At 34.8% G+C, this 21,324-nt stretch overlaps 1 protein-coding gene across 50 annotated transcripts in view; it reads right to left on the minus strand.

The window, feature by feature from the left end:
• Nucleotides 1-21,324, minus strand: part of ank1b (ankyrin 1, erythrocytic b) — a 129,145-nt gene that overhangs the window by 28,219 nt on the left and 79,602 nt on the right. For 27 of the 50 annotated variants that reach the window (XR_012396744.1, XR_012396735.1, XR_012396733.1 and 24 more), the window contains 15 exons: nt 20,836-20,934; nt 20,647-20,745; nt 20,335-20,532; nt 19,950-20,048; nt 16,220-16,318; nt 16,022-16,120; nt 14,514-14,606; nt 14,291-14,363; nt 10,922-10,942; nt 8,581-8,704; nt 8,401-8,464; nt 6,669-6,781; nt 5,034-5,258; nt 1,731-1,885; nt 1,398-1,609 (listed from right to left, as the gene is read on the minus strand). Coding sequence is in view for 32 of the 50 variants with exons in the window: in XM_073935272.1 (XP_073791373.1) it covers nt 1,398-1,609; nt 1,731-1,885; nt 5,034-5,258; nt 6,669-6,781; nt 8,401-8,464; nt 8,581-8,704; nt 10,922-10,942; nt 14,291-14,363; nt 14,514-14,606; nt 16,022-16,120; nt 16,220-16,318; nt 19,950-20,048; nt 20,335-20,532; nt 20,647-20,745; nt 20,836-20,934 (1,773 nt within the window). In the remaining 18 variants the exon portion in view is untranslated. The remainder of the gene's footprint in view (nt 1-1,397; nt 1,610-1,730; nt 1,886-5,033; nt 5,259-6,668; nt 6,782-8,400; nt 8,465-8,580; nt 8,705-10,921; nt 10,943-14,290; nt 14,364-14,513; nt 14,607-16,021; nt 16,121-16,219; nt 16,319-19,949; nt 20,049-20,334; nt 20,533-20,646; nt 20,746-20,835; nt 20,935-21,324) is intronic. The other 23 variants (XR_012396747.1, XR_012396746.1, XR_012396740.1 and 20 more) reach the window with 1 other exon arrangement.

A 21,324-nucleotide genomic window follows, 5' to 3' on the forward strand; every position in this document is an offset into this window, starting at 1 on the left:
TCCGAAACAGAGATTGAAATTGTTACAATGTTGCTTGTCGAGGTTTGCTTTTAAAGCGGAATGTTTCAGAACGAACCAAAAATGGTATATTAATGGTCATAGTATATCAGATGTATATTATATCAGACTAGACTAAAGTATATTATATCAGACTAAACATGTCATTCGCTAATCAGAGCTACAAGGTTTATTTTCTGTGATTCAGTTCATAGCTGTCATCATTTTGTTGTTTCAAATGAACATTTTGAGCTGTTATGTCAACAATAAAGGTGCGCTTTATGGCGAAATTAATAGTGAAAGCAAAGACGGGTTCTGTGCTGTCATTTACCCGGCAACACGGACACTTGCAGTTTAGAATCAATGCACTTTTTTTTCACTATAAAAAGGTTACAAAACAATTGTAATGGAAAATCTGTCAAAATTATGGACATCATTTACCCAAAAAACTACGGTTAACATGACCTGATATGTGTTTTTCACAGTCAGAGATTAAGCCAGAACACAGAGTTAAAGTTATTTTAATTTGGCAAACTACTATCCACACAATCCTGTTTATGCAAAAACTGTATCAAAAACAAGAGGGCTAACTGACAAGTTTTTAAATAAAATTACTCAAATTTAATCCAGTTTCTTTCTTCATTTGAAAACAAAAGAAGATGTTTTGAAGAAAGCTGAAAACCTGTAACCATTGACTCAGTAGGAAAAACAAATAATGGAAGTCAATGGTTACAGATTTCCAGCTTGCTTTAAAACATTTTATTTTGTGTTCAACAGAAGAAAGTCAAACATGTTTGGAACAAGTGATGAATAAATGATGAAAATTTTTAGTTTTGGGTGCTAAAAATGAACTAATCCCATGTTACAACACTCTCCCTAGTCCCCCGTATTTGTTGATCTAATTATTTTCTTTCTTACAGAAACGCTAAAGGTAAAGCTATGATTTTCTGATATCTCTGTTATTTGCAGATGTAAAACTAACCCAATGAAATCATATGATAGGCCTATATAATATATGAATATATACTGTAATAGGACAAAAAGAGTTAAATGTTTAAACATATAGTGCAAGAACCAATTAAAAGATTTGCCTCCTCTCTCTAAACTGTGGCCCCACCTTGGCCCCGGCATTTAAGAATTTAAGAATTTAGAGAATTTAAGAATTTAGAACTAAGAGTTTAAGAATAATAAGTAATATTAGTATACAAGTAATTATTATAATTATTATGAATAACTTACTAATGGTCATTTTGACAAATTTTATTATACAAAATGATTTCCATATATTAGTTTGTGAATGGGGATGACGTTTCTAATCATAATTATATACTTTGTATGAAATGAATGAATATATGAAATTGCGTTCTCTTTCTACATTCTAAAATCTCTTAAAATCTCACCTGTAGGCCTAGTCGGACCCTCTTAGTGACCGCTGTGTCAGGGAAAATGGCCTGGACCTGAGGCACCAGTTTACTTGCCAGCTGACCTCCCTCTGGACCAATGAGATCGCTCTCTTGCCGGACACGTGACACCACCGCAAAGTAGAGCGGGAAGTCAGTGGAGATGATGCGGCGGATTCTTTTCTTCTCCAGCTCTTCCTGACTTTCCAGATCTGATAAAAACAAGGTCAAAGGTTATGTTTTGCACGAATAATTGTTGTACAGTAATGATGTAAAATTAAGAGAAAAGGGAAGAGAAAATAAAACTCTAAATAAAAACTCTATATGATGTACCTTCATCCATTCCATTGAGGATGGTCTCCAGAACATCATCGCCATAGCGATTCCGGTGCTCTTTCCATACGGAGCCGTTTTCACTTCGCAGAACCACCAGTTCCCGATCGCCTCGGCTCAGCGATGCAAAATGAGGGATCTCCACTATCACTGGCCTGAAGGGGAGGATTAAAAAGTCAAAAATCTAGTTAATATTGTATTCCATTTACTCAGCAGGAAGAAAGGACATCCCTCATTCTGTCTCCCTCAGGCTGAATCTTAAGTAATCCTGATACTTCTGAAAATATTTTAAATTCTTTAGCCAGCCAGATTTTTCAAATAATTGCTCATTCAAGCTATAAAGTCTTCATCCAATTTATTGCACATGCACAAAACACAATAAAGATGATAGAAAGGATACAAAGGCACCAGACAATAAAAAGGTTTTCAAAAATCCTCTGTTTTGTTTATATTTTTCACTCTATTTTATTTATTATTTTTGTAATCACTACCACAGACATCAAATTTATATTCAAACAGTAAACATCCCAGTACCGCTGTGCATATTTGAATGTTTAGTAACACAGAAATAATAACACTGAGTAATTTAAAGGTCCTTTAGCATAGTGTCTGTTTATACCTAGCTATTACATGGAAATGACCCAAATACCATTGTTAAATTCTTCTTATATAAATCCTGTTTAAATAAAATCTTACAGAAAACTATGTGAATTAGAACATAACACTAAAAATTAATTCCCTACATGTAAACTGTGGCTAGCAGAACTTACCTCAATGTTACGTTGGGAGCAAATTATTAGATGCTATTTAAAAAGAAAACTTAAACAATTTAACAAAATTTGTAATCCTTTTATCTGTTACCTTGAAAACAACCTTGTGGATTAATGCAGTGGTTCTCAAAGGGGGGCGCAGGACAATGATAGGTGATTTCTAAAAATCTAATAAATTTGAATAAATTTTTAAAATTACTATTACTAATCCATAACCTACAGAAGATTAAAATAGTTACATAAAAATACAATATCTAAAAAAAAAGCCATCAGACTTTAGGTTTTTTGTTGTTGTTGTTTGTTTTTTTTTTTTTTACATTGGATTGCAACCCTTAGGGTTTTTACATTAGATTAACGACAGAGCAATAGCTTCAGTTGCACCAGATTGATTTTATGGCACTAGCTAAACTTTCTGACACCTTTACAGCACTCAAGTACATTTAAAATAAATACAGGCCACGACTGAACATAGAGGATAATCTTTAAGTGGCAGTCTCCAAAATTAAACCAAGAAAAGACTTCTAATGTAACTTAAATATTTTGCCAGTCTTATTAGGTGAGGTTAATATTAAACAATAATAATAAAAAATTATTTGGTTGCACTTTTTATGTGTTTTCAATATGCTTATGTTTATATAGGCCTAATCATTTGTGTAAGTGTGGTGTGCAACATTTGCATGATTATAACCACTTCTGAAAATAGTGGGAGTCATTGCCATTGTTATTTTGGGGGTCCCGGGCTGAAAAGTCTGAGAACCCCTGGATTAATGCATAATTTCTGTAATGTAGTAATATGCTTTGTCATCATACTTTGTTGTTCAAACAGGTGTTTGTAACAAATTTGCTTGTTTAGTGGGTGTTTTTTTATTTATTTATTTATTGTTATGATTTTCATATTGTTTTTCCTTTTTTAATTTTTATTTGCTTTGCCTGTTTTATGTGGACAACATATGTAAAACAGAGAATCCTTTTCTTTCTGAACCTTGGTCTTCAATAAAACTTATTTGACAAAAAGTACATCACACAGCTATGTAACACTCAGAACACCCTCCGCAGCATTTCCTAGTGAGATACCAACAATGCTTAAAATGCAAAAAAGGTTTTAACAGCTCATTACATATCCTATGTATCTTGGACTATTATTTTGAAAACCAATGCTTAATTCAACAGGCATCTCATGTCATCTCATCTCAACACAGTCATCATGAGAAGACTGTTAAATCCGAGAAAGATTGATTTAGTCAGAATAGACACAAGGTCTATTACTTAGTTTAAGGCAGTGTTTTTCAACTGGTGGGTCGCGACCCAAAAGTGGGTCGCGGGAAAATTTTCTGTGGGTCGCAGAGTATGTGGTCAAAAAACAACAAATGTTTCATTTTCAACTTGTTTTGCTTATACAAGACTTTTATTTTGAAATACGCGAGCGACAACTGTACCAATTGACATGTGAAATTTCATTTAATTATAGCAACAAATAAGTCGAAGCGCAAGAACGACCCCGAATATGTAAAGTATGGATTTACATATATTTATGAAAAAAAAGGCTTAAAACCTCAGGTTGTCATATGTAGTGATGTGCGCTCACAAGAGCACTTTTAGAAACCAAACATTTGTTGTTTTTAATTTGTAATATTTCTATAATTTGAGACATTTTGTTTAATGACAATAATAAAATATTGTTTATTTGTAAGTCTTGGTGATTTTCTTACGATTTATCTGTCACTACTTGTGTATGTTAACAAATAAATACAAATTCATTATAATTCCTAAAATTACATTATAGTTCCTATAAAAAAAAATGTGGGTCCCATGACCAAACCAGTTGAGAACCACTGGTTTAAGGCGTATATTGTGAAATCGTTTGTGTACATTGTAATGACGCAACAGAGTGAAAGGACAGCAATTAACATCATAAAACTAAGTTTGAGTTTTTAGTCAAACTTAAGTGCATTTATGTTTGGGAAAATGATAATGTAGCCTATAGTTCATTCACACACATAACTTAGGAGAACACTATGTTGCTTACAGAGCTCATGCTCCTAGCTAACTTGATATCCACTACCTCAGTTGAATTTACTGTCATTTCACAAGTTATCTACTTGATAAAAAAAAAATTGACAACTGAAGTATGGTTATTTTGTTTGTGTGTGTTTCACAATCACCCTGTATGAGTGTCAGTGACTCAAATGAGCCACGCTGAGCAATGCAGAGCTAAAATCAGAGTATTTCATGATATGGCCAATTCCTAGGGTTATAAATGGACATATAAAACCATTTTTGAAAGAATTTTTGCTCTTACCTATGTTACATACCTTCCATGTAGGTATCAACTGACAATTTTAACATACAATGCATTCAAGGGCACCTTTAACACTATATATGTCAATTTCTTTCTCTGTATCAAACATCCAATATGATCCTACTTGTCAATAGTTAAATAAACAAAGCAGAATGATTTTTAGAAATTGGGTGTTTAAATCGAGATCATTTAAGAATTAATCATGCAGCTTTAACACACAAATGGCATTCTTACCCTAGAAACTGCATGCTGGAAGGCCCTAGAGAGATAATACGAGATGCGAGTCCTTCTCCCTCCACCAGAGGAGGAGGAGTGGTGAGTTTCTGCGGTTTGACTAGACGGCAGGTGATGCGTGTCGGGGCAGCGCAGGTGCGCGGTGGGATGATCACACGCAGACCATTATGTCTGCTGCCCCGCATTGACCCGCCTCTCGCATCCACCATGAAGCTGACCAGAAACCTGTCAAACAAGCAGCCGGTGAGCAAAATCAGACTCCTGAAGCATTAAAAAAAACATTAAAGCAATTCAAAAGAACTTTCTCCTAGATGCTTGATGACGGTGAAGACAGGTATAAAAATAAGCATTTATGACCAACAGATAAATACAACGGAGATAAAAGCAGAAAGAAGCCTTTAGCAAGTTTGTAACAACTGGAATAAAGATGTTACTTTCCCAAATATAAAAATAATATAAATGTAAAATTCCCAAGATTTTTCAATATTTAAATTAATTCATTATTTATTTACCATATAAAGCAAAAAGTGTCTACTTTAGTGTCATGTGCAAATGACACTTAAAACGCAAACATCCTAATCCAAAAGAAAGATTTTTACTGTTTTTTTTTTACATTAAAAACATGCATTCATTAACATCAACTTAAATATCCACTCATTTTGGGAACAACCCCTTTTTTGGACAAAGCTATTAGCCTACTTCAGTCTACAATATTAAAAGGAGCGGACTTAACCAATAAGCAAGGTAAGCAGTTACTTAGAGCACCAGGAAATTAGGGGGCCCTGACCAATGCCAAGAATTGCCTAAATGAATCATATCTCATTTATACTTTTTGCATCATACGTTGTAAAATCTGTTGATAACCATTAAGATTTTAATGTTATTACTTTTTTTCAAAACCGGGGGCCCTCATAGTGACATCCTTACTGCAACTTACTGTTGTACTGTACTGCATGCAAAACTTAAATTTAATTACAAATATGCTTAACTGTACACATAGTTTGTGAACTTTTTTATTTGTGAATTTATTGTATTTAATTTCTACACTAGGAAAAAAAAGGTTCCCCTTAAAATATATTTTTAACGTGCAGTTTATTTAGAAAAAAAAACTACAGAGAAAAAATATATACTTATAGAGAAAGAGAATGTTTCGAGTTTCAATGCTTGGAATGGAATTGCTTAGGGCCCCCAAATCACTAAGTCCGCCCCTGAATATTAATATAGTACATGGTCATTAGCTAAATGTACCAGTTGAGTCAGATGATATGCCAATCCATTTTAGATAATAAATGATCCGACAATGCTCTCCACAATGGATTTGGCACAATGCAACCACCCGGATGCTAAACTTATGCTTTTTTTCTATCTTAAAGAAAAGTAGCACAAAGTTTTTAATAAATGAATGTATAAATCACTTCATTTTCTCCTTACATCTATTGTAATTTTGCATATGCTTTTCAAAACTATACACATTAGTGACATCCATGCTTAATCAACCATCAATAAGGTCAATCAGTAATCGATTAGTCGTTTGCATCCCTTGTGTGGTTACTGTCACTTTAAGGTATTTTGACTGACAATGAATCATCTGCTCATTAGATTTGGTTAGGTTGCAGGTGAAACATGTGCACTGACCCAGTGTGGATGGGGCTGGCCACTGGGCTAACGTTGTCTGAGGTCTCTGTGGCAGGACTACTGGGGATTAGAGAGTCCTCGTCATACTCCTTTGGCAAAGGGACAGGTGTGTGCTGCAGACACGCAGGAGTGACAGATCACACAGACGCAAGACACACACACACAAACAGAGATACAATGACAGCTTCATGAGATGATAACTCTGTTTAGGTCATGGCAGCTGGTCAGGCGTTTACTTTCGAATAGTCGATAAAAAGCTTGACTAGTGGATTTCAAGCAGGAGTCCAGGGCTCATTATGCCCGAAAACTTTCAAAAGGGCCTCAAGATTGATTTAAAAACAAAACAAAAATACAAAACATGCATTAAATAATCAAACACCTTTAAATCCAGGTGGTCAGAGATACATTTCTATAGATACTCTATTGATACTGTATTCTAAAGAACATTCTCTTGCTCCCTCATTCTCAACATTCATCTCTTATTTTACATTTCTGTCTAATGATGGCAAAAAGGCAATAAAAATAGTAATGAAAATAAGAATAATAAAAAAGTGATAAAATAATCAGGGGTTTTCAATCTTTCAGGTGCCGCAGAGCCCTAAATACAACCATCACCAATTTAAAACATCTATATCAAGCCAAACAACAACAACAATAAAAAATAATAATACTAACTCAATATGGGTCTAAAATTGTTGTGTCTAAAATACTGAGTCTATACTGTATTTAAACTTTAATATATGCATTTAGTATATATTAGTTTCTATTAAGTTACATTTTAAATCATTATAAAGGTTGACCAGTGGATCTTAAACAGGTGTACAGGGCTCATTAGGGATGAAAACTTTCAAAAGAGCCTCTAATTTATTTCAAAAGAAACCAAAAATACAAAACATGCATTACAATAATCAAACAAAACATGCATTACAATAATCAAACAACCTTTCAACCCATGTTCCAGAAAGGCACCATGAAAATGTCTTAGTGTAAACTTCTAAATTTACTTTTTGATTAGTAATATACATGGCTAAGGACTCAATTTGGACATCCTTAAGGGCAAATTTATCAATATATTTAGACTCATACACTACGGCCAATTTAGTTAATCTAATTTACCTATAGCGCATGTCTAAAATAAAATAAATAAATAAAATAAATAAAAAATAAAATAAAATAGTGGTGTTAGTGAGACCAGCAACCTGCGGTCTGTGTGGGTCCTAAAGCCTCAGTATATTTATGAGGACTCAATGAGCACCAACTTTCGGGTGAGATGTTAAACCGTAGTCCAGACTCCCTGTGGTCGTTAAAAATCCCAAATGGCCAAATTTGCCTACTGGCCTCTGTCCATTATGGCCTCCTAACCATCCCTATATCATAATTGGCTTCATCACTCGGTCTCCTCTCCACCAATCAGCTGGTGTGTGGTGTGCGGTCTGGTGCAATTTGGCTGCCGTCGCCTCATCCAAGTGGATGCTGCACACTGGTGGTGGATGAGGAGATTCTCCGCAATGTGTAAAGCCCTTTGAGTGTCCAAAGCACTATATGAACGTAAGGAATTATTATTATTATTATTATTATTATATTTATTGTTGTTGTGAACAGTACAGTAGGTGCTGTCAAACTGTTGATAAATGCTGCCAGAAACCAAGCAATGAAACTAAGTTCACTAGACAAATATCTTTCAGCAAGAAGCAATTCTTATTACAGCACATAACACAGAAAACAACTATACCTGGTCCAACATGACAGTTTCAGGTGACACGCATGGAATTCTGGGAATTGCAGGAGAGTACGGTCTGGAGAGAACGACGAAAATAGTTATAATCTGACTCATCACTTTATTTTAAAGAGATGGTTCTAGCATCTTAGCCAAAAGGCTTTGATTTGATTGTGCTCTAAAGTTGTGACCTACGTGGTGCCCATCCCGCTCTCAAAGTCTCTAAGGGTTTTCTTAGGCGACAAAAAATCATCATCCTGGTCTTTCAGGTCATCCAGCTTCAAATAGCGAGCCCCATCCATCCCGAGGAGTTCATCACCTACATACGGCACAAAATATATGTCACACACACTGATACGAGAGACTGGCAGGAACAAAAACAGGAAGGAAGAGAAGCTCAGAAGTTATTTCAGCATTCGCAATCCACCATCATTCCCAATCGAGCACAAACATCACTTCACTCGTTCACCGGGTCCAAGCACATACACACACACATATGTACATAGCCAATGGAAAACATGAAGAAATCAAGATACTGGATAAGATTGCATGGTACATTGGTTACTGAAGTGGACATGAAGAAGATCACACTTAATCTGCATGGGAGAGATTGCTTGGTGTTATTGTAGGGCCTTAATCACAGGTGTTCAGAGACGTGTAAAACAGCCACTGTGTCAGTTCATTTTGGAGCCCTCTGCTGAGTCAAATAATCATCATTAGTCAATTAGCAAAATTATCCACTCCCAGTGTGACTCCCATAGTGTTTGGATAAAGAGAGACTCATCTATGGGTGTTTCTTCAACTACAGGCCTTAATTATGTCCCAGCAGTTGATTGGTTTCATAAAATAGATGCGTTTCAATAAAAAAGTAATTTTTATATTGTTTTACCTATCCCTCAAAATATGAAAATCCATCACAAAAATATATGCAAAATATTGTCTATACAAAATGTACATATATAAATACAAGGAAGCAAAAAAAAAAAAAGAATAAAATAAATAACTTGAAGTTTTACATTCATTTATATATAACTCTCAGCTTCCTTGGAATTTTTTGTAATAAATGTACTAATTATAGTGAAAACACTATTTTAATTTTATTCTGTAAGATACTGACTCATTTCATCCAAATTTTTTTGCATAAAATAATAAAAAGATGTCATGTTTTCAGGCAATTGTAGTGTTTTTTAGACTACACCAAACAAATGTTTTAACTTTGGAAGAGAATATCAAAATTTGGTGGAATAACCCGGATTTCAATCACAACATCAAGACAACACCAATTGCAATTTGTTTATGAGAAATTTTGAAGAAATGATATCAGACCTTTAAAGAATAAAAATAAGAATTTAATTACGTAATTTATGTGGAAGCAAATAAAACCATTTAATTTAATATAATTTAATATTATTTTTAATATTATTTTAAATTATAGTAAAAATATGGTTTAATGCAATTTTATTTATTTATTTATTGTCTTTTCGACTTAGTCCCTTTATTAATCTTGGGTCGCCACAACGGAATGAGCCGCCAACTTATGCAGCATATTATGTTTTAAGCAACGGATGCCCTTCCAGCCAAAACCCATCACTGGGAAACATCCATATCCATTCACACACACTCATACACTACGGTCAATTTAAGCATACCCAATTCACCTATACCACATTTCCTTGGACTTGTGGGGGAAACCGGAGCACCCGGAGGAAACCCACACGAACATTGGAAGAACATGCAAACTCCACACAGAAATGCCATCTGACCCAGCCGAGGCTCAATCCAGCAACCTTCTTGCTGTGAGGCGAATGTGCTACCTTACTGCGCCACCTCGCCCGCCTAATTTTATTTAATTATATTAATTTTATTAGAATATAATATAATAGAAAAGAACAGAACAAAAGAGAACAGAATAAATTAGAACAGAGCAGAACAAAACAGAATACAACAGACCAGAACAGACTAGAATAGACCAGAAAAGAACAGAATATAAAAAACAGAACAAAACAGAACAGAATAGAACAGAACATAACAAAATAGACCAAAACAGAACAGAATAGAATAGACCAAACAGAATAGACCAAACAGAATAGAACAGAACAGAATAGAGCAAAACAAAACAAAACAAAACAAAACAGAATAGAATAGAATATGTAATAGACTTGCAGAGTAATTTTTTTTATTGGATTATTTTGCTTTTGTTAATGAATTAGGCCAAATGGAACCATGAGCCAATGGTTGAAGAAACACTCTGTCACAAACAGTGATTTAAAAAGTAAAGTAAAGTAATTTTGGATGCAGTCCTGTCAATGATGGATCAACAGACACATGTTACTGTCAGTAAAGAAAAACAAACGTCATGACCACACAATGATGAAGGGGTCGACGTCGTAATAACATAAAGCCACATGTTGGAATAGAGAGCAGTTAGAGAGACTTGAGGGCCAGAGACAAAATGAAAGCGCTTGAAATGGAGGCACACGTTTCACGAACCACTGAAAACCGGACAACCAAACCAGAGAGACGGAGACGCTCCTACCTAATGTTAGCTGAGCAACTCCTACAGCAGGGAGGAAGAAGGAACATTTCAGCCTGGCAATGCTAGCGTAATTTACAGCAAGTTTAGAATATCACAAAAAAATTGCTTTTGCTTTATTTAATCCTAAACAAAGTCCTGAATAAAGGGAAATATATCAAATATCTCTCAGATAAAAAACAAACCTATTTGATGACTGTAGCCAAAGAAGCTTCAGGAGTAAAACAATAAAAAAACTGTTGAACTCAAGGAATTAAGGATGAATTTTAGTAGGGATTTTGGGCCGAAACCCAAAACCAATTATTCTGGATGTGCCTATACGTAAAACAGAAACCTAAAATGCTTTGAAGAAATAATAATTTTATTATTACTATTTTAATAAATAATTGTAAAAGAATTGTAAGACTTGTTTAAATTTAACTAATAATAATAACTAATAGAAAAAAACACAAAGACAATAAGCTAATTTTATTGGCAGTAAAATTTTAATGAGTTAACGAGAGATGTCATTTTAACTGTTGCCATGACAGCACAATAGCGCTATTGCAAGTAGCAGGAACAAGTATACTACATAGAAATGTCCTGTCAAGCAGGACTTTGCATTTCTATTGAGCATGTGCAGTTGAGACATAGATAAGCTTACATGTATATGAGCAGTATAAACACAGACAGGAATATTGAACTATTTTGACTTGCTCTTGCTCTTGCTCTTGGTTGGCACAGCAACAAGCTGCCCTTGCTCAGTGCAAGCCATTGAAATGAATAGGTTTCTTAGCGCAGCGCTTTCCACATCCACTGTGAAAGCTGCTTCAGACTGAACAGTGACTATAGCTGGAGGGAGAGTGAAACCTGTGCGCCAACCCAGCATAGCCTTTTTCAGCACATGTATTCAGCTTTTTTGTGTGTTGCATTTTTGCAAAATTGTTTTGCAAAAAAAAAAGGATGTGCTTGGTGATTTATAAGATGTAAGTCAAAGGTTACCTGAACCTGAGAGTCAAAATTATAACAATAATTAGTACCCATGACTCCTGATGTTAAGTTCAGTTATTATTAAATAAAAAATACCCGTCTAAAAACACACACCATTAGCAATAATTTACAACATTATCACCTGCAAACATTCCCTCAGGTAAATTGTCAAAAGTGATGTTGGAATTAAAAACAATTCATTCTCAGCTCAATCAACCAAAGATCCACAAGCTTCTCAGTCAAAACTCTCTTTTGGACAGTGATGAATTGAAATGGTGAATTGAAATCATTTAAATTCATTTTAGAAATGTAATTTAATTTTATTATTGGATGTTTTAGTAAAAAAAAATTGTGTTAAACAAAAAAACAAACTACTGAACCAGTTATTTAAACTGGAAACTGTCCGTTGGGACCATTTCACAAAAATAAACAGGATTTCTTGTGACTATAAATTTAAGGTACAGTAATAATTCTGTAAATAATGTTTGTTTCACTTCAATGTATTGTAGAGAGCCATATATATGTGAGGGGTTGACTCTCAGAATGGAAGTAGCTGTTCATTTTTTTTATTGATCTACAGTAGTCAACATTTAAAGTAGATCAAACAAGCTTATGAAAATTGCCTAAAACTATTACACAACAACCATACTTGTCTTAAGTTTTTTTTTTACAAAACTTTGATTCATTTCAAATGTTGACTAATGTACTAACGAAAAAAAATTCACCTAAATCATGGATTGCCCGAGGTTGAGTAAATTAACAGCAAATTTTCTCGATTTTTGAGTCTACAGTCTACATTTTATTAAGTCATTCATCTTTAAAAAAAATTTTATAACTAGGGATGTCCAGATCCGATCACGTGATCTGAAATAGGGCCCAATCACATGGTTTCAGTCTCAAACAGAATTGAACATTACCTCCCGATCAGGACTCAAACACAGTTGAAGTCAGAATTATTAACACCCTTCAATTTTTTTTCTTCTTTTAAAATATTTTCTAAATGATGTTTAACAGATCAAGGAAATTTTCACAGTATATTTGATAATATTTTTTCTTTTGAAAAAAGTCTTATTTGTTTTATTTCGGCTAGAATAAAAGCAGTTTAAAATTTTTTTTTAAACACCATTTTAGGGACAAAATTATTAGACCCTTTAAGCTATATTTTTTCTCGATAATCTACAGAACAAACCACTGTTATACAATAACTTGCCTAATTACCCTAACCTGCCTAGTTAACCTAATTAAGCCTTTAAATGTCACTTTACGCTGTATAGAAGTGTCTTGAAAAATATCAAATCAAATATTATTTACTGTCATCATGGCAAAGATAAAATAAATCAGTTATTAAAAATGAGTTATTAAAACTATTATGTTTAGAAATGTGCTGAAAAAATCTTCTCTCCGTTAAACAGAAACTAGGGAAAAAATAAAACAAGCGGCCTAACAATTCAGGGGGGCTAATAATTCTGACTTCAACTGTATATGTATATATAAATTCTTGTTACTTTTTAACACATCTATAGTTATGCGGTGACACAGAGTTAGACTTCTTTCTTGACTTCACACAGAAACAGCAACGCATGTGGCATGACATCACTTTGTTGCAGAGATGCTATTGGTTAAACTCTGGCAAAGTAGAACACGGAAGCAGCTTGAACCAGAAAGAGCAAGTATGTCTGCGGTCTGGAGCTATTTTAAAGTTGATAATCACAACATTGTCATAGCAAACTGTGAGATACGTAAACTTGGGATTGTCTGCCGTGTATTTTAAGTTGAGGTGCTGTTGAGGTTTTATATTAGGCTTTTTTTATATTTACTGTTGCACTAAAGTCCAAAAGTGAATTTATGTTATTTATTACTTGATTGTTCAAGCTACCTCACAGAAGTGCTCTGTTTGTTAACAGAGTTGTTGAATGTTAAAATAAGAAGAATTAAATAAAAAATAAAGAACATCCTGGATCTGTTTCTTCGCTCTTCTTTATTTTTTTATGTATTATAGAAGTATCAGGTTGGGTTTCGGTCTCGGTAGATACTTAAAATCAAAATAACTCGGACTCGAGGGCAAAAAAACTGATCGGGACATCCCCATTTATAACTGGCAAAATTTGATTTCATCTACACAAATGATCCTACATGTGTAAAACACATTGTGTAGTCAAGTACATAGCCAAAACAGCGCTATGAGTGTGAGAAAATCTCTAACTGCTAGTTGTCATCAAACTGTCACTTTTAGGATATGACCCACCATCATATCTGCCTACTGGCTCATGTTTTTAATAGAGTCTAGCACCAACCTCATGGTACTAAGAAGTTGTCAGTGCAGCTAAGAATCAATTCTTTAATGTGGCATTTACTGCAGTATGATCCTTCAGGCTAAATCCAATCTGAGCCGCCTGTACGCACCTTCATCTTCAGATACGTCTAGTATTTCATCCACCGTCTCGGGGAAACTCATGCGATGCTTCTCTGTGGTGATCTGAGGGATGGAGAAGGAACATATGAACAAATCAAGATGGCAAATTTACAACTCTAAGATGATATCGAGATTAACCAGAGATGAAAGGCAACGGAACAAAAGCCACATATTCAGATCAGATGCACTTTATGAGGTGCAAACGGCTCTCACCATTGATACGGATTCTTCAGTCACCAGTTTGAGCACATCAATCACAGAGATGTACCCTAGCCGCTTAGCGATACCCAGAGGTGACGTCCCATTCTGCCACAGAGAAAACAGTTAGGTTAAAAATCTCACATGTGCATCAAATGGTGTAAAGTAACAATTTACAAATACTCAAAGTACTGTAATTGAGTAGTTTTTCTCAGAAATTGTACTCTGCTAAGTAGTTTTAAAAATGTGTACTTTTAATTTCTCTTGAGTACATTTTTAGTGCAGTATCGGTACTTTTACTCCACTACTTTCCTTCAAGCTGCAGTCACTACTTTATTGTTTCTTGTCTATGGGGATTAGACAAGATCCTGTGATTCCTGTCCAATCAAATCAAACATAGAAGGTAAATCGCCTCATAATGAATTACCTCAGATTTATAATTGCAGCAAACTGTTTGGAAGCATTAAAAGTGTCCAGGAAGATGTCCAAAATCTTCACACGCATTAAACCAGAATATTTAATGACGTCAATGTCCAAAATCTAACTTAAAAGCAACCAAATATCAACATCTAATGATGTTACAGTTTGACGTTGTGTGGACGTTTCCACTATGATGTCTCTCACATGCTGGATTTTGGTTGCCATTCCTGATAAATAAATGTAAGTATTTGACATCAATATGACATTAGATTAGGATGTTGGCCCGATGTTGGATTTTGGTTACTTTCTAACACAAACTAAAATCAACCAAATACTGTATCAACGTCATTTGATGTTGTTTTTGGTCTTCACAATAACATTGTCCTTAGACGCTGGCTATACACTGAATTTTGGTCACCTGGCATCACAACCTATATCTCATCTAAAGCACTTTTAAAATGACTAGGTTTTTACTCATACTTTGAGTAATATTTAAAACAGATACTTTTACTCTTGTTGCACTACAATTTTAGGCAAGTAATGGTACTTTTACTTGAGTATGATTTTTCAGTACTCTTTCCACCAATGTCTGTATCTGATTAAAAATGATTCTATATAACCATATAGAACTCTAACCCTAATCTGTCTCATTTGGTGGGGAAAGGAGTGTTACAGCAACCATACTAACTCAATACATATGCCTTGAATCATAATTCCTCAGTTTAAATAAAAATTTCAGGATTCATAAGGATTTAAAAAATGTATTTTAATGCATTAAATTTGATAGGAAAACACATTGCTATAATTTTGAGGGCTACAATTAACAACATACTTAGCTCAACCTTTTAAATTAATTTGGAATTTATTGCACTTTAAATCTAATTGTATATAAAACGAAATGAAAATAAAATTATATTATAACAGTATATGCACTATAAAAGTTTTTAAAGATTATAACCTTTCAATAATAGCTTGCATTTACTGCAAAAAATTGTGTTAAAGCAGGACTGTTTAAGAGAACAAACCATTCATACAATGTTTTATTTATTTATTTGCAAGTAAAAATGGTTGTATTTCAAGTATAGGTAAGAGGGTCCGCTCACAGTGGTGATCTCATTGGGCAGAGCTCCATGTTTCAGCAGCAGGGTGACGATGTCTGTGTGCCCCTGCTGGGCTGCTTGATGTAAAGGAGTGTATCCCAACTGGAAAAGGAAGATGAGGGAGAAAGAGAATGCAAAAGTGTGTAATGTACCAACACTGAAAAGGCCTGTGTATGATGCATCCAGAAGTAGAACACTTACTCTTGTCTTGCTGTTTACGTGTGCTTGCTGCTGGAGTAAGAACTTCACCATCTTTATATTCCCGTAATGGCACGCCACATGTAAGGGTGTGTAGCCCATCTAAGAGAGAAAAGTGAGAGGTTTAAAAGGGTGTAAATGATAAAAGAAAGGAAGTGAATGAAGAAATGAGTACTTCCAATGCATATAGATGATCAGTGGCATTTTAATATGTGAAGAATGAATAATGAAAAGGTGAAAGGTCACAGATGAATTTTAATACATCTCATAAAATCTGTAGTAGCTCTGTTTGCCAGAACAAGCAATATCATTACTATGCTGATAGAGTTAGTTTCATATTCAGACAAATTGTTAACAACACATACATAAATAATACCTAAAACTTTACACCATACACTGGAGGAATTTCATGTTTAAAGTGACAGTTCCCTAAAATTTTTTAATTTACAGTTAATTTACTTACCCTCAGGCCATTGAAGACGTAGGTGACTTTTTTTCTTCAGTAGAACATTAAAGAAGATTTTTTGCTGAATCCGTGGTCCTTAGTGGTTCATTAAATTTAAGTCAATCTCCATTTATGAGGATAAAATTAAACACAAAAAAGTCTAAATCAATCCTAGCAGATCCTGATGAAACACTGAGGTCCTATGACAAAAACTTCTTAAGGTCTTTTGGGCAAACATTTCTCAGTGCTACGACAAGTGGAGTGTGTGCAAGCTTCCAGTCGCTTAATGACATAGAAATGAGCGTCCACTTACATTTATTTGAATGGAGTGATGTCTGTGAGAGCAGTTACTACATCAAAGTAGCTCAATAATCCACTCTGTGTTTGTACTGCTCATGTAAACGTATACTTATCTATGCCTCAACTGTACATGCTCAGCAGAAATGCAAAGACCTGTGCAGTAGGACATTAACAGTTGAAGTCAGAATTATTAGCCCGCCTAAATTATTACTCCCCCTGTTTATTTTTTCCCCAATTTCTGTTTAACAATGAGCTAATTTTTTTCAATGCATTTCTAAACAATAGTTTGAATAACTCATTTTTAATAACTGATTTATTTATCTTTGCCATGATGACAGTAAATAATGTTTTACTAGATATTTTTCAAGACCTTTCTATACAGCTTAAAGTGATATTTAAAGGCTTAACTAGGTTAATTAGGTTTACCAAGCAGGTTAGGGTAATTAGGCAAGTTATTGTATAACAATGATTTGTTCTGTACTGTAACTGTCAAAAAAAAAATTTGCTTAAAGGGGCTAATAATGCTGACCATAAAATGGTTCATAAAAAATTTAAAACTGCTTTTATTCCAGTCGAAATGAAACAAATAAGACTTTCTCCAGAAGAAAAAATATTATCAGACATACTGTGAAAATGTCATTGCTCTGTTAAATATAATTTGGGGAATAATTAAAAAAAGAAAAAAAATGTAAATAGGGGCTAATAATTCTGACTTCAACTGAATATGTAGTATACTTGTTCCTGATGCTTGTAATAGCGCTATTGTGCTGTCATGGCAACACTTAAAAGGATTTTAATGATGATTAAAATCATCTGGCTTGTCACTTCACACTTGAGTGCACACGCCATCAAGCAACCAGAAGCTTGCATTCACTAGTTTTGAGTGCAACGAGAACCTTTTGATATTGTAAATATTGCACAGAATGAACATTTCACTTCATAAGATAACAGTATATCACCAGGAACCACAGGGAGTAATTTGGACTTGTTTGTATGTTTTTAACCTCAAAAACAAATGACCATAGACTTGCATAATATGAATCACCATGGACCATAAATTCAGCTAAAAATCTTCTTTAATATATCATTGCCAAAGAAAGTTACCCACATCTTCAATTGTCTCAGGATGAGTGAATTAACAGAAACTTTTTTTTTTTTTTGAGTAAACTCACTATTTTTCGTCTTAGCTGATTTATCAGGGGTTGCCACAATGGAATGAACCGCCAATTACATTGCCATATGTTTTATGCAGCGTATGCCCTTTCAGCCACAACCCCATTTTTGGGTGAGCTATCCCTTAATTAGTAGAATATCAATAAGATTTGAGGCTAAGATTCTTTGAACTGCCTCAGTAACTAATCCCTCAGACACCCTAGCAACAGCACAGCAACAATCTAAAAAACACCTTGGCAACCCCTAACTCTGTAAGGCCCCGTTAACACTAATACGTTTTAGTTTTAAAACAGCTTTTTAGAATGAAAACGGTTCGCGTCTCCACCGACGTTTTACCCAGTGTTTCTAAACAACTCTGTGTCTACATTACACCCCTGAAAACGCACATCATGGGACCACACACACACACACTCTAGCATGCACTGCAGCGTGCTTTGAGCACATCTATCCATATGAAAGCTGTCCATGTCAGACTGTATATCAAGGATCTACCGCTGGATCTAATCTCACTATCTCTAATCTCACTACATTTGTTAAACGTTATATTTAATTAATCTTGTTGTCTATATCTATGTCTTTTGAATCTATTTCTTATTCTCAGGTAATGTGTTTTGGCTGGGCGCAAAGATAAGTTAGGTTAATATATAAATTAATGTAACCGCGGACACTGATTCTGCATAATGACTGACTGCTTGCCTTTATTTCCTATATGGTATACACTTGTTGTATGTTATACTTTTATAATGGCCAATATTGATTATTAAAACTGATATTCAGTGTAAGAGACAGGGTATGTTTCATATTTCTTAATGAAAATGAAAGGAGGCAGTAATGGCATCGGCTCTGCTTTGTTATAAATATTCAGGAAGATGAAGGACATATAAATATGTAGCTAAAAAACGCCTCAACATTTTTAGTGTTAAGTTAATATCAAAATGAAAATAGGTAGTTCCTTATATCATGTTTTCATTTTATTGTTAAGAAAGTGAAACAACGTAGCCAGGGTGATGTGAATGAGGTTATAAAGTACAGTACACTGTTCCCTTTATAAGATTTACCCGATGTGTCCTCTGGAGTTTGTTTTTCAATTCTAACTTGGGAAGTCTGAACTTACAAAGAGAGAATGCAGGACTGAACTGTGTGTAGGCTACTTAATATTGAGAAAAAAGCCCCAATCAGATTTTCTCGTTTTCAGACGTCTCTGCTTTCCCCCATCCACACTGAGACAGAGCAGCAGCATTTTAGAATGAAAACAGCCTCTTCAGCATATTCAACACGCTGTTTTCGGCGCTCGTAGTGTCAGCGTAGTGTGGACAGATGGCGTAACCGTAACAAAACTAATACGTTTTAAAACTAAAATGTATTAGTGTAAACAGGGTCTAACTCTATAGCAACACCCTATATAACTCTGTTAACCCTAGATGTCTCACAACAACCCAAAACCCTCACAGAAACACCCAAAGGAAACAGAGAATCAACACCTCTAAACAAACAACATTTAACAACACTTCACAACAACAATCTAAAACATTTAATATGGGGTGTATTAAGTTTTTTAGTTTGTTGTTGTACACCGGAGTAGCAATGCTTTAAAACACTCAGAACACGTTAGCAAAAAATAACTGTTTATCAATGCTCAGTGCTGATTTCTTTACTCCAAACTTTTTTTGTTTTTTGAATAAAAAGATATACTTTTGTTGTTGATTTAGCAGTGACATAGGCTGCATTACACAAGGCTCTAAGGTCTGTATTCTAGGACATTCTACAGATGGCTCTGCAGAGTGAGTGTGTGTGTTTCTGTACGCAATGTCTTACCCTTGAGGCTGCATAGACTGAAGCACCTTGCTTCACCAGCATGTCTGCAATGCCCACATGCCCTTCCTGAGCAACCAGGTGCAGAGGCGTCAGCCCATTCTGTACAAACACACACACATAAATTAAAATGATATCAGAAGGACATTAAATTATACGCTGGATGTATTCAACATAGGATGTATTCTATGTTGTTTTATCTGTTGGTTTCCCTCTGTTTTTTGATCATTTGTTTTTAGGTTTGTCCAGCACAATCGTCAACGACAGTTGTTTTATTGTGCTTTATAAATAAATAAACTAAACTAAATTAAATGACTCCCTTGCCGTTTTACATTTGTTTATTGACTTAACTGAATATCAATTAATCAAAACCTAAACACCACATCACCTTGTTGCCTAGATTAACATTGGCCTGTTTGGAGATGAGCAGTGCCACCATGTCAGGTTGTCCCTCCTGTGATGCCAAATGAAGCGGGGTGATGCCCTGTAATGACTCTGAGTTGGCATTAGCTCCATACTGCAGCAAACTGCTCGCCACCTCTAGTTGGTTCTGCTTGGCTGCGATATGCAGGGCTGTGTAGCCGTTCTGTCCAAAAGCAGAAAAGTAAAAGCGACATTATTTCTTTTAATAGGGTGAAATGGACTGGTATCAGCAGCTCAGAATATTCAAGACATTAAGAGGTGCATTTATGTATCTTACTCTCGCCGTGCTGTGCGGAGAGCCACCCTTGCTGACCAGCAGCTTGACTACATCAAGGTTGTTGTGATGCACGGCCACGTGCAAAGGGGTCAAACCATTCTGAGAAGGAAGAAAAAAGACACATGTCCTCAGTCAGCTAATATTAGAAAATGAGGACTGAGATATCAGAGGTTTGTCTTAATAAATTACCTTTCCAGCTGCATTGGGATTGGCCCCTCGTTCCAAAAGCAGCTCCGCCACATCCACTTTTCCATATTTACATGCTACATGTAGAGGGGTAAATCCTTTCTGTAAGATAATGCAGGAAACAAAAAGTTTAGATGAAGATTATTAGTGGACCTTTTAATAAAACATATTATTTAGGATTTCTTACAGCACAATTTTGTTTCAGTTCCCAGCCAACAATTTTGTGGTTAATAGACGTCTAATAGACATCAAAATGTAGACAGCTTGGCTAAAACAAGGCTAAACTTGGGCTGTCAGTAAAAATCTAAATACATCTAAGAATAGCCCAAAACTTGACTAGTCATCAAACAGACAGATTAGACAGACTTTATGTGTGTAGTCATTCAATTCTGTTTATTTGATGACAAGTCTAGCCAAATATAGCCTTGTTTTAGCCAAGACGACTATGTTTAGACGTCTATTAAACATCAATTAGACATCTTTTAAAAACAA

The sequence above is a fragment of the Danio rerio genome, chromosome 21 (genome assembly GCF_049306965.1).
Source record: "Danio rerio strain Tuebingen ecotype United States chromosome 21, GRCz12tu, whole genome shotgun sequence".
Classification (NCBI taxonomy): domain Eukaryota; kingdom Metazoa; phylum Chordata; class Actinopteri; order Cypriniformes; family Danionidae; genus Danio; species Danio rerio.